The sequence below is a fragment of the Solanum pennellii genome, chromosome 9, assembly GCF_001406875.1.
Source record: "Solanum pennellii chromosome 9, SPENNV200".
Taxonomy (NCBI): domain Eukaryota; kingdom Viridiplantae; phylum Streptophyta; class Magnoliopsida; order Solanales; family Solanaceae; genus Solanum; species Solanum pennellii.
This window is the reverse complement of record NC_028645.1, coordinates 83,793,402-83,809,435: the sequence shown is the minus strand read 5'-3', so window position 1 is coordinate 83,809,435 and position 16,034 is coordinate 83,793,402. Positions and strand designations below refer to the sequence as shown.

Below are 16,034 nucleotides of genomic sequence, written 5' to 3'. Positions count from 1 at the left end.
TTTAGATTCTTATTTTATACGGGTCAACAAAATATTTAGTGCGGTCTAGAGAGCGTAGTGTGTATGCGGTCTTAAAACTCTAATAGTAAATATAAATTCTTATTTTGTACGGTCAACAACATATCAGTGAGATTTGATAATTAATTGTAAGTGTGTTTACAGTCAACAATATATTTAGTGAAATTTGAAGTGAATAGCGTGTACACTGACTTAACACTCTAATAATAAATATAATTTACCTTCTTACTTTATACGGTCAACAACAAATCTTGAAAAGTGTAGTATGTACATACCCTTAAACTTAACTATAATAGTAGATACAATGCACATTCTTGCTTTATATCGTCAACAACATTAAGTATAATCTGCAGATAATAGTGTGTACGCAACCTTATTCCTAACCCGTGAAGGTGAAAATACTGATCCAACTCTTACTCTCCCCAACCCTTACCCTACTCTCACTCCACTTTCTCTCTTTTTCCAAGAATCCAAATATAGGTGGGGGTGATGGGGGAACTAGAAACCAAAAAGGAAAGAGGGAAAAAAAAACTTTCTTTATCACTCCTTTAACTCACAAGGACCACCACAAAACTCACAAGTCCACTACACTACCATTGTTAGTCTTTTATTTCTCTATCTATTATCACTCTTGTGAAATACAGTTACTTCATTTTCCTTTCCACCTTGTACACATGAATATCTAATAATAATCCCAAACTCAACATTCATCCAATGAAACTTGTACCCCATTACCTAAAATTCACACCTTTTTCCCTTTTTCATTTCCATTCCCTTCTCTAACTACTCTGAAAAAGCATTTGTTTGCTTCTCTTGTTGTAGGAACTAAAAACACCATCATAAAAATGAGATCTTTTAATCTTTTTTTAGTTCTAATACTTCATTTTGGCTTATTGTATGGATCTTTATTAGCTGATGATACTACTATGCAGCTTAATGATGATGTTTTAGGCCTCATTGTGTTCAAATCAGCTCTTCTTGATCCTTACTCAAAACTCTTATCATGGAGTGAAGATGATAACTCTCCTTGTGCATGGGAATACATCAAATGCAATCCAATGAATGGTAGAGTCAATGAGCTCAACTTAAATGGTTTAAGTTTATCAGGAAAGATCGGTAGGGGGCTCGAGAAGTTGCAATCTTTAAAGGTACTATCTTTGTCAAACAACAACTTTACTGGTGCAATTAGCCCTGAGTTAGCCTTGTTGACAAATCTTGAAAATCTCAACTTTAGTCATAATGGCTTATCAGGGAATATCCCTGGATCTTTTTCGAATATGACATCTTTACAGTTTCTTGATCTCTCTGAGAATGCGTTATCTGGACCTGTCTCTGATACCATGTTTGATAACTGTGGTGATTCGTTACGTTATCTTTCTCTATCGGGGAATTATCTTGAAGGTTCATTTCCTAAAACAGTTTCAAAATGCACTAGTTTGAACCATCTCAATCTTTCAAGAAACCATTTTTCGGGTGACCCTGGATTTTCCGAGGGAATATGGGGATTGACAAGGCTTAGAACATTAGATCTTTCACATAATGAACTCTCTGGATTAGTACCAATTGGTGTTTCAGTTTTACATCAGTTGAAAGAGTGTTTGTTACAAGGGAATCATTTCAGTGGAGATTTACCAGCTGATATTGGATATTGTCCACATTTGAATAGATTAGATTTGAGTAATAATCAATTCACAGGACAAATTCCAATGTCACTTCAAAAGGTGAATGCTCTTTCTTTTCTCAGTTTATCAAACAATATGATAAATGGAGATTTCCCTCAATGGATAAGTAACATGAGCAGCTTGGAGTACTTGGATCTTTCAGGCAATAGTTTAGGAGGGGCATTGCCTGATTCAATAGGGGATTTGAAAATGCTGAAGTACTTGAGTTTATCTGGTAACAAATTGAGTGGAAACATTCCAAAGTCTATGGTGTATTGTACTAGTTTATCGACTATTCGGATAAAAGAAAATGCATTTACTGGTAGCATTCCTGAAGGATTGTTTGGTATAGGATTGGAAGAAGCAGATTTCTCAAGAAATGAGTTAACTGGTTCAATCCCTCCTGGTTCTGGTAAATTCTTTGAATCACTTCAAGTTCTTGATCTATCAGGAAACAATCTTACTGGGAATATCCCAGCTGAAGTGGGACTTTTCTCCAAGCTGAGATACTTGAATCTTTCTTGGAACAATTTTCAATCAAGATTGCCTCCTGAGGTTGGATACTTTCAGAATCTAACGGTGTTGGATCTTCGACACAGTGCTTTAGTTGGATCAATTCCTGGTGATATATGTGATTCTGGTAGCTTGGGAATTCTTCAGCTTGATGGAAATTCATTCACTGGACCTATTCCTGATGAGATTGGAAATTGTTCATCCCTCTACTTGTTGTAAGTATATTTATTCAGATTATCTCATTATAGTATTTCATGTTATGTTATATTATATGTTATCTATTACAACATGTTGCTATAGCAGCCAAAAAAATATTGGAACAAACAATGCTTTTATAGAGAGGTAGAAAGGGACATGTTAATCTGAAAATGAGGTTCTGTATCACTTTTGCTTTGTTTATTTTCCTATAGTTCTTGAATTGAAGGTCAAATTTGTTAAATGCAGGAGTTTGTCACATAATAATTTAAGTGGCTCAATACCAAGGTCCCTTTCAATGTTGAAGAAGCTCAAGATTTTGAAGCTAGAGTATAACCAATTGAGTGGTGAAATACCACAAGAACTTGGCAAGTTAGAAAATCTTCTGGCTGTTAATATATCCTACAACCGGCTCGTGGGACGCCTTCCAATGAGTAGTATATTCCAGAATTTAGACCAGAGTTCATTGGAAGGGAATTTGGGCATCTGTTCACCCTTGTTGAAAGGTCCTTGTAAGATGAATGTGCCAAAGCCTTTGGTTCTGGATCCTTATGCTTATGGAAACCAGAGCCGGGGAGGTCAAAACCGGGACGATGGAGCTTCAAGAAGCAATAACAAAAGTTTCAAGAACCATAGATTCCTCAGTGTTTCATCCATTGTTGCAATCTCTGCTGCAGCTGTGATCGCGGTTGGAGTAATGATAATAACCTTACTCAATGCTTCTGTTCGAAGGAGGATCACTTTCGTTGACAACGCCTTGGAGAGTATGTGCTCAAGTTCTTCTAAATCAGGGACCCTAGCCACTGGAAAACTTGTGTTATTGGACACCAAATCTTCCCCGGATTGGACTAATAGCAGTCTTGAATCAATCCTAGACAAGGCATCTCAAATCGGTGAAGGTGTCTTTGGGACTGTTTACAAAGCTCCATTGGGAGGGGAAGGAAGAATAGTAGCTGTCAAGAAGCTTGTAACATCAAAAATCCTCCAATATCCTGAGGACTTTGATAGAGAAGTTAGAGTTTTAGCAAAAGCAAGGCATCCAAATCTAATATCCTTAAAAGGGTATTACTGGACTCCTCAACTTCAGCTTCTAGTATCAGATTATGCACCAGAAGGAAGTTTACAAGCCATACTGCACGAAAGGCCTTCGTCTTCAACTTCCCTTCCCCTGTCTTGGTCCACTCGATTCAACATTGTTCTTGGAACAGCCAAGGGACTAGCACATTTGCACCACGCGTTTAGGCCAGCAATCATACACTACAACATAAAGCCTAGCAACATCCTCCTTGATGAGAACTTCAACCCGAGAATATCTGATTTCGGGCTGGCAAGGCTAGTGACAAAGCTCGATAAGCACATGATAAGCAGCAGGTTCCAGAGTGCACTAGGCTATGTAGCCCCTGAATTGGCATGCCAGAGCTTAAGGGTGAATGAGAAGTGCGACGTTTATGGTTTTGGGATGTTGATTCTTGAAATTGTCACTGGGAGAAGGCCAGTTGAGTATGGAGAGGACAATGTGTTGATACTCAATGATCATGTGAGAGTTTTGCTTGAGCAAGGCAATGTGTTGGAATGTGTTGATCCAACTATGAATACTTATCCTGAAGAGGAAGTTTTGCCTGTTCTGAAGTTGGCATTGGTGTGCACTTCTCAAATACCATCAAGTAGGCCTTCAATGGCTGAAGTGGTTCAAATCTTGCAGGTCATCAAAACACCTGTTCCTCAAAGAATGGAAGCATACTAAAGCTTGTTACAAACTTGATGAATTTCCCTTTCTCTTTGACTTTCTATCATATCCTATTGTTGTTATCTTAACCTCCTAATCTGATGTTTTGGACTAGATAGTGATAGAGAGAGTTTTGTACTTCTCTGTCATTTAATGAAATATATGAGAGGTTGGTTCAATGACTTCAATCATGTTTGTTGTTCTTTTATGCATTCTCACTTCATTTATGTTTTGAAAGTATATACTCATGAAAACCGAGTGAAAGTGGATACAAGATTACAAGTAGATGGTTACTTGTGTGTGTGGTTGGTTGTTTGTAATGGCGGAGCAAACTTTCACTTACGGGATTCAAAATATATAGAAGTACACACATCGAATAAACCAAGTGAATTCAATGCCTACTACGAATACTAATCATATACTGGGTGAAATGTCTGTTTAAACCATCATTAGAGTGTCTTTTCACTGATTTTTTTTCTGACGACACCAAGAATGTAGATTTTATATTCTCTTGGCTGTTAGCAGAATAAAACTTTGAGATTTGGGTGTCGTAATCATTCATTGACTATTATAATATGTATAAGTTAGTATCTTTTCCATGTGATTGATATATATATACACACTACTGCCAAGACATCACAATTTTGAATACAGTTATAACATGGTAATACACACAAACAAATAAATAGAACAAGCTTCTCTTTTCACTTCAAAATTTCTGATCGAACGGTAATTTTAAATTTGATTATTCCAACATAAATAACTTCTCCGCGGAAGTAATTTTCGAGAGAGAACTTGGGTAAAATAAACGGATTTTAAAAGCTTTACCAACCAAGCTTAAATCATATGAGATAAAACACTCTTCTTTACTCAGAGCAATAATGAGGGTAATTGAGAGATTTTTAATCTTCCATTTCCAGACAATCGATCAAAAAACAATAAGGTCATCGATACATAGATCCCTATTCCTTCTTTGTGGACTAGATGTAAATCTTCACATATATGATTCAAGGTAGGCTACACTTGATTGCCAATCATAGAAGAATGTAAAAGCAAAAATTAAAGAAAGAAAGACACCTAACAGAGATAAAGGTCATTCTCTTTCCCTCTCACATCAGTAAGTTGAAAAAAGAGGCACAAAAATCTAAGGTACAAATTGCCAACGCAAAACTTGCTCAGTTCTCGTGCAAAGCCTTCATCAGATGTAGTCTACTGAGGCTTTGTCCCGCAACTCTGCAATCAACATATAAACAAGTTCATACAAGAAGAAACGAAATATCACAGGCTAGAAAAAAAACCAGGAACAGAAAAGATAATGGCAAACAAGACCGCAACTTACCCATTAATCTGGTTGCAGTAATTTGAAATTTGATTAGTTATGAGAAAGCTATCCAACCGTGAGGGCTCTGGGAGTGGCTTAAAGACAGGATTAGAGGGATCCTCTTCTGGCAGTAGCTCTTCTCCTGCAGCTTTACGTGACATGTTCTCAGTCCTGTAAATAACAGAGGCCAGTACAAAATGTGAACAGCGAAGCATCTTTAATCATAAAGAATTATAATATACAAAGTTCACCAGAATATAGCACAGCAAAAGATTCAAGCTTAACCGCAAGGTGACAAAGCATCTGAGGATCTAAATAAGTGACAAACTACTCGAATATGCCAATATAAAAAAGATACCTCCTCTTCTGAAGCCAAGCTTGCTGCTGAGCTTGTTGACGAGAAAGATTCCGGTAATAGAATTGGAACTGCAAATAAAGCACTAGTGTTAGTAAACAATCACAACACAATAAAAGGAAAGATTGACCCAGGAAGAGGAAAGACAAACCTTTTGCTGCTCCATTGACAAGTCATCCATGCATTCAATCAAAAATTCCACATTCCTCTCCAAATATGGATTGGTTGATAATTGTAACCGTTCATAATCACACTGACAAAAGGAAGAAAATTGTCAGTATTACAGATTGGCCACATATATAAATACTCAGTATTCTGCCAAACTTAAGTTACATTACCTGAGTTACAGGTGTATCGGGTTCCAATTCAGTCATAAAGGCACTAATGAGTGCAGAATTCGAAACTTTTATCTGTAAAAAAAGACGAAATTAACTTCTGCAGTAAAGTTGAAGACTTCTGCTGAATTACTAACCTATGAACAATGTACCTATACTGACACCAGGCAGGTAGAATCACTATATGATGATGGTATTACTCAAAATAATGTTCAAACCAAGAAAATGTGTGGCAGCAATGCACGTATCAAATCTAAACTTAAAGGAGGAAGAACTATTTTCAAGACCACAACGAAGGAAAAAAGAAAAAGGGTCCCCTAGGGAAAAAAGGCTAATGTATCAGAACTATATTTTTATTTTCTCAAACAACCGATCTCCAAACGAATACAACTGTCTCTGACATGCAGAATGGTAACAGGTTTTGAAGCAGAGAATGTCACTTGAAAAAGAATCTACATATGATGATGCAAGTGCCAAAGAGAAAACAGAATACAAATGGTTAGAAGCATCATACTGGTATCTCTTCAAAGATGTCGACCCATGAAAGATTCTTTTCTCTCAGCCTAAAACCAAGAAACAAATATCAGAAATTAAAATGAGTTTACTTAAACAAGTACCAACAACTATCTCGAGAGGGAATGTAAAAAAGGAGCAACTCGAGAATAAACATACTTCTCTCCAGTAAAGTTGTTACTCTTGTAGAGTTCCATGAAAGAATCAGAAAGCTTCAAGGCTTTCAAAGCTAAGACACCTTGGTTGGATCTAGAAGGATCATAGATTATGCAGACACAACGTTTTATATTCTCCTGCAATCACAAACATCAGAGTCTAAGTACAATGAATTGTTCACATCCAATAGCAACTAATGAACTAAGAAAAAAATTAGAAAGAATACTACTTTATTTACAGTACCAAGTGTTTTATATTTAAAAAATCAACAAATGAGGAATGCTAGTAGGTTTTCCATGCAAAGGATAATAAATAAGTCAGTCAAGAATTGACAACAGCTAGTGGCATTTGACTTTAAGATCTTATTCATGGATGTTTGACTCAAGCAATTGATCAGAGTGGACCTTGAGCAGCAATTTTACCCCTCAAATTCCAACATGAATTACATTTCTCATGCTACATTTAATAATAAGGACTCCATATCCTTGTCTTTGGGGCTTGCCTTGCTAGGTAACCAGATACCTCCATTATCCCCAAAAAATCATTTACTCCTTCAGTACCTGTTGAAGTGTGGGGGCATAAACTATCTAATTTTGGGTTATGGACGATCACTTTCTGATTTCTTCAAAATTCACTATCCAACATGATTGATTGTTGGAATCTGAAATTTACAAGGCTCACACTCAAACTTGACTCGTTCCCTGCATATAGGTTTGGTCTGGTTCCATGAGCTTTTCCTCATCCTTGCCAATCAAAACGGTTACATTCATTCAAAGATAAGTATATTTACATTGTCCTTCGCTAATTACATTCATTAAAGGCTAACAAAAAAACCATTTTGCATTTGTTATTCCACTAGAGCAACAAGGTTTTAGTTATCTTTTACCTAACCTATGTTGTCGGTCTGATCAGTCACTAGATTTTGTTCGAGTCTTAAGCCGCAAACGGGTGGTTAAGGAACTTCAGGGCATTAGTCTTGCTAATCTGCAGGTCATTTGCATGATGCACTGGTCTATCACGCATAGAGCCCAGGTATTTAAACTTTAAACTAAAATGGTAACACAGTTTGGAATGCCTTGGACTCATTTTTGCATCACTACAAAAAACAGTTCTACAGTGTTGTTAATTTCATCCTTTCTCCCTTTTCTTCCTAGGGCCAGCAGAAAGGGGGTTGCCACATGACATTATCTAAACTGAAAATGACATGCAGGATAAGTGCAGTATACCTAAGGTCGCTGCAGAAACTGAAAGTTCAGAATCCAACAATGAGAGATGGACATGGAGATGGATACCTGGTAATTCATGAAGGTCTCTATCAGTTCCACTGTCTGATATGAACCAAACAAAGTTGATTGATACCTGGAAAATAACCACCAATGAGGTCCATATTATGAGCAAATTAGTAATAGTAAAAGTTAAGATGACAATAATGTAGGAAAGAAAGGTAGAGCAAGCTTTTCATGCCTTTCTCACTACTGTGTAACAAGTAAGACAGTTTTATTATTGTTAACATGTATGACAGTTTTGTTACTCCCTTTTTTGATAATAACTTTCCCTTCACTGCCTTGGAGCTGGCAAAATTAAAACACTGTAATTTTAGGCTGCGGAAATGCAATCAGGCCATCAAATGTCGTACATTATCCATTTCTAGACTTAAGGGTATAGATATACATATTCTAAGCATTTCAAGAAAAAAGATGTTTATACTTAAATATAAATGAAATAGTGATGAAAGAAAATGCAAATCACACAGTACCACCAGCCCAGAAAAAGAATGTTTGCCTGAATAAAAGGTTAGTAACGAGTATAATAGAGAACTAGCACAAAGACAAAAATAATTTCTTAATTAGAAAGAAGGAACCTCATAGTTCTAACCAGATTAAATGATGGCTTAATAGTCAAAAAGCTCTCTTACCAACCAACGGTGTTGTTGTCAACATTAACCTCCCTCAGGCATCGCATCATTTCAAGTTGATAATTAGCACCCTCAGCTTCAATCTCCTCATCTTCCTCGCGAACCTGAGTAAAATAGATGTGAAAAAGAGTTAGTTCAAATAATATCGAAACTGTATAAAAAAGAAGCAAGAAACACCAGACTTCACCATACCGGAAAAGGAAAACAGTTAGTGACTTCAAGAACACTCCCAACATCCAATCCAAGGAGTTGCCCAGTGACCAAAGCCGGTGAAAACTCTTGGCAATGCTTGATTATTTTCAAAATAACCTGTATTACAGAGTTAACTTCAGGAAACTACACATGAGAAGGCAGTCAACGGATGCAGATACATTTTATTACTCTAAGAAGATAGAACAAATCACTTTTTTCCCACCCATTGCTGTGCAACGTCACATCTCTTGGAACATTGTAATACAAAATTAAGGGCATAAATTAATATTACTCCTTTGATCCCTTTTTACATGTCCTACTATGCCTTGTGGTTTGTTCAAAATAGCATGTCCACTTAAATCAAAAGAAAAAGGTTTGATGCTCCACCTCTCTCAATAGAAGAAAGTTGCAGAAGCTAACATCAGTAGAAGGAAGAACTCTGCATGCCCGGGATACTTAAGAACCTCTACTAGGCTATGAACTAACTTTTCACAATGATGCTGTTAGAAACAATAAATAATAGGCAAGTACGGCCAAGTAGTTGCAGCAAGTTCATCCCCACAATCTTGCTCCTTACATCAGTTGGCTTTTTCACCCTCTTTTGCTTGTGAGTCTTTTGTACCCCTCTTGCAGAGTTTGGGATGACAACAATTCTATCAACTATGTGGGTGCAATGTATGCATGCAGGGTATAATTTGTTTGATCCTTGCAAAGAAATTATCTACATTATTTTTTAGGAGACCATCAAGGTTAAAGGTAATGCAGCAATTGATATTGAGGATTGATTGCACAACTCAAGGTTTAGACGAAAAGTATTCTTGACAAATAGTCATCCTCGTGAACAAAGGGTAAACAACAAGGATGGTACAGATGCATAAATAACTAAAAAAATAATCTAAAGAATATGGAGGAAAGAACAGGAGAAAGGTCAGCATATCAAAGACAACAGTTGGCGAATAGAAGAGCTAATAGCCTAATACGCAGTTATAGTTAGGCAATTAGCAGGAAGTTGTGGTAGCTAGTTTCAGTTAGCATCAGTGAAATTAGTAAGAGCAAGCTAACACACAGGGTACATGCTACCTCCCATCAGGGAGAAAACATCAAATCCACCCAAGTTTAGGCAGAGTAACAATTTACCTATTATTCTCTGTTCTGGGATTCGAAACTTGATTTTCAAGAAGACTGCAAACCACCCCCTTTAGGGCAAGAGATCACTCAGTTCTTTTCCTTTTGTTTCTACTTTTGAGTTGGATTTCTGGGATTGTCACTGAACCTAACTAGGTAGCTCTTGAGCTTCAATTGAAATCTCAACTTCTTAATCTATGATTCCACAAACTAAATACATATAATAAAAAAAAAAATCTTTTCTAAAAAAAGGAAGAGCTAGTGCACCTATTGGTGAACCGAGAGGTGAATAAAGTGTGTACGGAACTATCACGTATCAGGTTCAATTCCCACAAAGAAAAACACAAAGTTGATCTTTTCACACCTGTCCAAACCTTGGTGGACATAGTTACCCGTTAGCACAATGGGATGTAGCAGGCACCCGATACCCCAGGAATCACATGTAAGCTGACCCGGACAGCACAGATACTAAAAACAAAAAAAGAGATAGATAGTAGTGCATAGTACCAGTCCTTCAATCTGAACAACTCTGAGTGGTGGCGCAACAGCCTCCTCTGTAGCTGCCACTTGCAAAAACGACCGTCCTGTAGCTGTATCAATCAAATTGAAGGGGTTAATCGCTAACTACACATATTGTACCCAAAAAATTCCTCGCAAAGAATCAAAAAAGGAAAATTATGCGTACGATTTGCCATGATGATAGAAATTGAGCAGAAAATTGACTGAATCCGAAGCTTCTCGACTTCGGAGCAATTCTACAAGAAGCAAATCCAAAATCCAAAACCCTAATTGCTGGAGGAACAAAATGAGGAGACGAGACGAAAGCGGCAATTACTATTAATGGGCCAGCCCCCACTCCTTGCAATACAAGGATTGGATTGGACAAAACACACTATTTAACTTGTAGTACTTAATTATAAAAAAAAAAAAATTATTTAATTTGCAGCTATTTTTGGCAAAAACTAACAAAAATGTGTGTTTATGAAAAGTTTAATTTTAAATGAAGTGGTGTTATTGAGAAAACTTAAAAATTAATCGGTAAATTATCAATTATCGTTATGATTTTATTTTATTTTTATGATATTTAGATCTTGTATTTTAAATCTGCGCTTATCAAGGGTAGATTTAGGCTTGAATGATATGTTTTATTGTTAGAAATTTGAATAACAAATTATTGTTTCTAGGTAATAGTTTGTTCATATGTACTTATGGCATAAATGTCTGTACTCCATCTATATGTAGCGGAAATTTATTATAGAACTTCTCAATCATACAAACAATAACTCCAATAAGTAGAAGTATATATTACATACATTAGCCTCAAAAGGCATCTTTAGTGAAAAAAAAAATACAATATTTATCTAGCTTATATCTTAGCTAGGAATCTCATAATCTGAGATAACACAAATGAATACTTACAATACTATTTGCTTTGTAATCATCAAAATATAGGCTTCAATATTTGATTATATATTGAAGACAAATGAACCTAAATCATAGTTCATCATGAACATCACATTCTTCAATTTTCTGCTCAATTTTCTTGTCATTTGAGTTAAGACACTCTGCTTCTGGATGAACATAACCAGCTATAATGCCCGTGGCGGAGTTACAGTATACTTCAGCTGTGCCATCTCTAGCCTCTAAGTTAACATTGTCCAGAGTAATATGGCTACAAGGCACAGTGTCACTACACGCGAATTTCATTGCCTTTTTGCTCTTTGTTGTTCCACTAACGTTACGATAGAGTACTTCACTTATCTCAACTGCAGATGTCTGTAATGTCAAAATAAACAACACACATTTTGTCATACTTCTCTTACAAGTTTTTTAAAACAGACTAAAAAGGGAAGTAAGACAAACACGTTGAAACAGAGGAAGTATATCTACCTGATTTTGACAAGGTTTTGGTGAGTCGCAGTAGAATTGATCTATAATGATTGGATTCGAAACATCTTCCATTTGTACATTTTGAAATCGAACTGTTCGAACATAACCTGATCCTCCCTATGAATATTAAGGACTACACATCAATCTTTTTTTCAATCTAAATGCAATATGAACAATACACTACATTTTTTTTGTGTAATTTACCTGCCATGTTTTGATCCTGAGGCCATTTGTGGTACCTTTGAGGAATGCTGTATCCAGAACTACTCTGTTCACTACACCGATGGAATCGTCTTTACCAAGGCTCCCAATGCTAGACAGCGATTAATCATGTAACAAAATTAGTAAATGAAACATATTTCACAATGATCTTGTCCACAAGCTATTCAATGTTCAACAGCGGAAAATCATGTTTGAGAACATGTTTTATTGAGATTGATCAAAATAGATGAATACGCGAACATGTGTATAATAGACTACCTGATTCCATGGCCAGGACCACAGTAAATTTTCTTCATCTTGATATTGGAACTAGCATTTACAATTGATATACAATCATCACCTACATACATATATCAAAAACAAGTCGATCATATTCATTTTTTTAAACCATAAAACACACATAATGAAAATTGTGAATCTTCATTACACACTGCAAGTAAATCATATAGGCGAAACTTGTAAAATTGCAAAACTAGCAATAAGGAAAATGAACATAAATAACATGACATATTGGTTATGTTGCTCGGACTCTTCAAAAATGTTGCAACATGCATGTTGGATCCTCTGAAAATGCACAACTTTTGAAGGATCTGACATGTATTGACGATATTTTTGAAGAGCTCGAGCAACATAGCATAGAGTGAAAGAGTCACCTGTTCCAATTTTGCAGTCTTGGAGTACAACATTTGTTGATTCAGTTATATGAATTCCATCTGTGTTAGGACTATCTTCAGGAGAGGAAACCATAACACCATTTACACGTACAGAATTTGATCGCGAAATTACAAAATGCATCTGTTGGCTATTCTGGAATGTAAGTCCTTTCACCCTTATACCTGAGCTTAAATCTATGGTTAATGCCTGAAATTTGAAGTTGATTTCTCATTATAAGTTGATTAAAAGGTTAAGAGTACTAATAAAAGAAAGAGTAATAATGTTCTTACTCTTGGTGCTGATTTGCATGGCTGTTATCGACAACAACAAAAAAGAAAGTTAGAACATCACCTAAAAATAGTTGTATGTCAATAGAGGCGAATCATATTATATGTACACATAGTCAAACAGAAATCAACGAGTTCAGTTGAACATGCAGAACCAGTCCCAGATTCGCGTAAATTGTTAGAAGGAAATAATGTGTTATGTTATATTACGTTGGACTTGTTCTTCTTGCATGATGCTTCCCACCATTTGCTGCCTGATCCATCAATAATTCCATTTCCTTGGAATGTAACACCTGTTAAATTGGAAAACACAAGCCAAGCTTTTGGACTCTTTGGATCCCAATTTTCTGGATCACTTGGTGCTACAATAGTTCCATCAATCTGTTAAGTAAAATAAATTACATTTTCAAATTTATGACAAAACTAATTTAAGACTCGCATAGTTTAGTAACATAATTTTGTGACTTTAGTTAATATCGGGTAGTAACCTGGATGATCAATCCGTTAGCACAAGGTCCATTGAACTTGGTTGCATTTACTAGATAAGTGCGTTTTGAAGGGACCATAAAAACTGATCTTCGTTTTGAACAAGCTTCTTTCCATGCATCTTCAAATGCCTAAAATAATAATACAAATTTTAGAAAGTGAAAGAAGATATTGCTCAGATCCTAAAAAATAATGGTCAAACTCACGTTAGAATTCATAAAATGTTATTTATTAAGGATCTGAGCACTATAGACCACAATTATTTAATTTATATAATACACTCTTATACACACTATATTTTCCATTTGTATAGAAGTTGATTATACAATGAGCAATGTTCTCAAGATTTAAATTATGTTAACTATTAATTTTGGCATTTGTAAGTAAAATTGACCAAAAGTATTAAGTCCATATGAACTCAGTACCATAAACCCCATGACTAAGCTATATTAGTAATCTCGAAAATAAGACATTTTTATATCAATCGTACATATAATTATAATTTTTACCAAAAGCTAAAAAAATATCGATTCGTCACCTTAGTGTCATCTGAAGTTCCATCACCAATTGCACCACAAGTATCTACATTAACAAGATTTTTATTGCCTCTACCATTTCTCCATACATCAAATATTTCATCTTCATCTTCATTATAAATTATGTCATCAAAATCTGACAACATTTCTTCTTCAAGAATATTTATCTTCTCACCATCATGTGCACTTCCAAGAGACTCCAAAAGAAAAACAAGAAACACAATGAATATTATCTCTGTCTTTGTCTTAACCATTATGTCTTAATTTATTAGTGTTTTGTGATTTTTTTTGTTTCTTTGCCTATGATTTTGGATAAATCAAGTGGAAACCATAGTATTAATATTTATATGAGGTGTATTTAGTGGTGAAAATTGGAGGATTTAGTGGAGGTATTATATTGCTTGGCTTGTAAGTAGATAAAAGTTGTTGCAATTTTTCTACATATCCCTACTTAAAGTGTAAGATTAAACTTTATTTTTTTTTGTTGAGATCTTTGCTTTACTTCTCAGAATACATAAATCCACTTTGGTATTCATTATTAGTCAAAATGCTTAATTCTCATAAGTTTTAGTTTAATTATTTGTCAGAAAGTTGTCAAGTTCAAAGGTCCACTTAATTTCGAAAAGTTAGCTCTATGTTAAAAAAAATATTTAAACTATTGGTACATCAAGAGATAACTATTTTATTTCATTGATCTGATTTGTATGGATGATTTAACGATTACCTCATTATTTTCAAATTGGATTTGGTAATATTAAATTTTTTGTGAAGAATACCAACGACTAGACTATAAATTTCACGCACTTTAACTATAACTTGATAGATGGTCTATGTGTAGAATAAGTGGGAGGTGGTGATAGTTGAAATTATTGAACCAACTCCAAAATGAAACATAAGAAAGTAAGTAGAGGAACAAACTTAAACGTGAAGAGAAAGATATACAATATATTCTCATGCAAAACTAATATTAAATTACATTTGTGAAGCATAATTTGAATTTTGAAAGTTAAAACCATGAATTCAGATATTCAATCTTGAAAATTTGAAAACTAAATTAACGTACTTGAAAATTATGTTACAAATATTTAGATTAAAATAATTAAAATTTCAAGATACTAAGAGATAATGTGAAAAATTTACGATAGAAACATCATATTGAAATTTATAAAATGCAACATAAATTATGAGAAAGGAAGTGTCATTTTATTTCAAATTGACTTTCAACTTTCGGTGCCTTTGGTATTTAAGATTTTTTTAAATTCAAAAAGTGCACATGATAACATAATATAAAATAGTGTGCAAAAGTAAAATCCTTTTGACAATATTAACTTTGTTGCTTTCTTTATTTTGTCTTACATACTTATTTTTTAATATATTTCTTAAAAAAAACGTTTTTATCTTCACAAGACAAGGATAGATCGTATACACACCACCTTCGTATAGTAATATCTTTCCTGGATAAGGTATTAGTCATCTTAGGTTTCTCATCATGTTAGTACAGAATAGTTTGAAGAAGAAAACACATCTTGAAACTCAAGTGCTAGAACATAATCGTCAGAACATGCATGATAACTTAATCTACTTATAAAACTTCATCTACGTGATAATTAACTCATTATCTTTGAAGTGTGGTTTGATAAAAAAAATGGTGATAATTCAGTTTAGAAACTCACAAAAAGTGATTTACTAATATCTTCTCCTTTTTTTTTTAGGTATAATACATATATTGGATCGTAAATTTGGCTTCAAAATTTAACTTTGACCTCCAACTTTCATAATGCACAATTACACTTTAATTATTCAACTTTTAAATAAATAAATACATGAATCCTACATGGCACAATACTCGTAGGACACCACATAGGACAAAAAATGATATATAGGAAGACATGTTGGACATACGTGTATTTTTTAACTTTATAAAAGTTTAACTG

The 16,034-nt window shown here is 34.7% G+C and overlaps 3 protein-coding genes across 3 annotated transcripts; 1 reads left to right on the top strand and 2 right to left on the bottom strand.

The window, feature by feature from the left end:
• Window positions 1-427: 427 nt before the first annotated feature.
• Window positions 428-4,304, top strand: LOC107030979 (probably inactive leucine-rich repeat receptor-like protein kinase At3g28040). The gene is made up of 2 exons (XM_015232184.2): window positions 428-2,407; window positions 2,637-4,304. The coding sequence occupies exons 1-2, from the start codon at window positions 864-866 to the stop codon at window positions 4,129-4,131; spliced, it is 3,039 nt and encodes a 1,012-aa protein (XP_015087670.1). The 5' UTR covers window positions 428-863; the 3' UTR covers window positions 4,132-4,304.
• Window positions 4,305-4,995: 691 nt separating this feature from the next.
• Window positions 4,996-10,899, bottom strand: LOC107030981 (eukaryotic translation initiation factor 3 subunit H-like). Its single transcript, XM_015232187.2, has 12 exons — window positions 10,711-10,899; window positions 10,533-10,615; window positions 8,901-9,017; window positions 8,709-8,812; window positions 8,086-8,152; window positions 6,797-6,930; window positions 6,639-6,687; window positions 6,128-6,199; window positions 5,941-6,042; window positions 5,793-5,860; window positions 5,453-5,605; window positions 4,996-5,346 (listed from the first exon to the last, which is right to left on the bottom strand). Exons 1-12 carry the CDS (start codon window positions 10,718-10,720, stop codon window positions 5,289-5,291), a joined length of 1,017 nt encoding a protein of 338 aa, XP_015087673.1. The 5' UTR covers window positions 10,721-10,899; the 3' UTR covers window positions 4,996-5,288.
• A 378-nt stretch (window positions 10,900-11,277) lies between these two features.
• Window positions 11,278-14,495, bottom strand: LOC107030980 (probable polygalacturonase At1g80170). Its single transcript, XM_015232186.2, has 9 exons — window positions 14,103-14,495; window positions 13,567-13,695; window positions 13,289-13,459; window positions 13,082-13,102; window positions 12,791-12,998; window positions 12,396-12,477; window positions 12,120-12,228; window positions 11,916-12,032; window positions 11,278-11,801 (listed from the first exon to the last, which is right to left on the bottom strand). Exons 1-9 carry the CDS (start codon window positions 14,352-14,354, stop codon window positions 11,520-11,522), a joined length of 1,371 nt encoding a protein of 456 aa, XP_015087672.1. The 5' UTR covers window positions 14,355-14,495; the 3' UTR covers window positions 11,278-11,519.
• Between the last annotated feature and the right edge of the window lie 1,539 nt (window positions 14,496-16,034).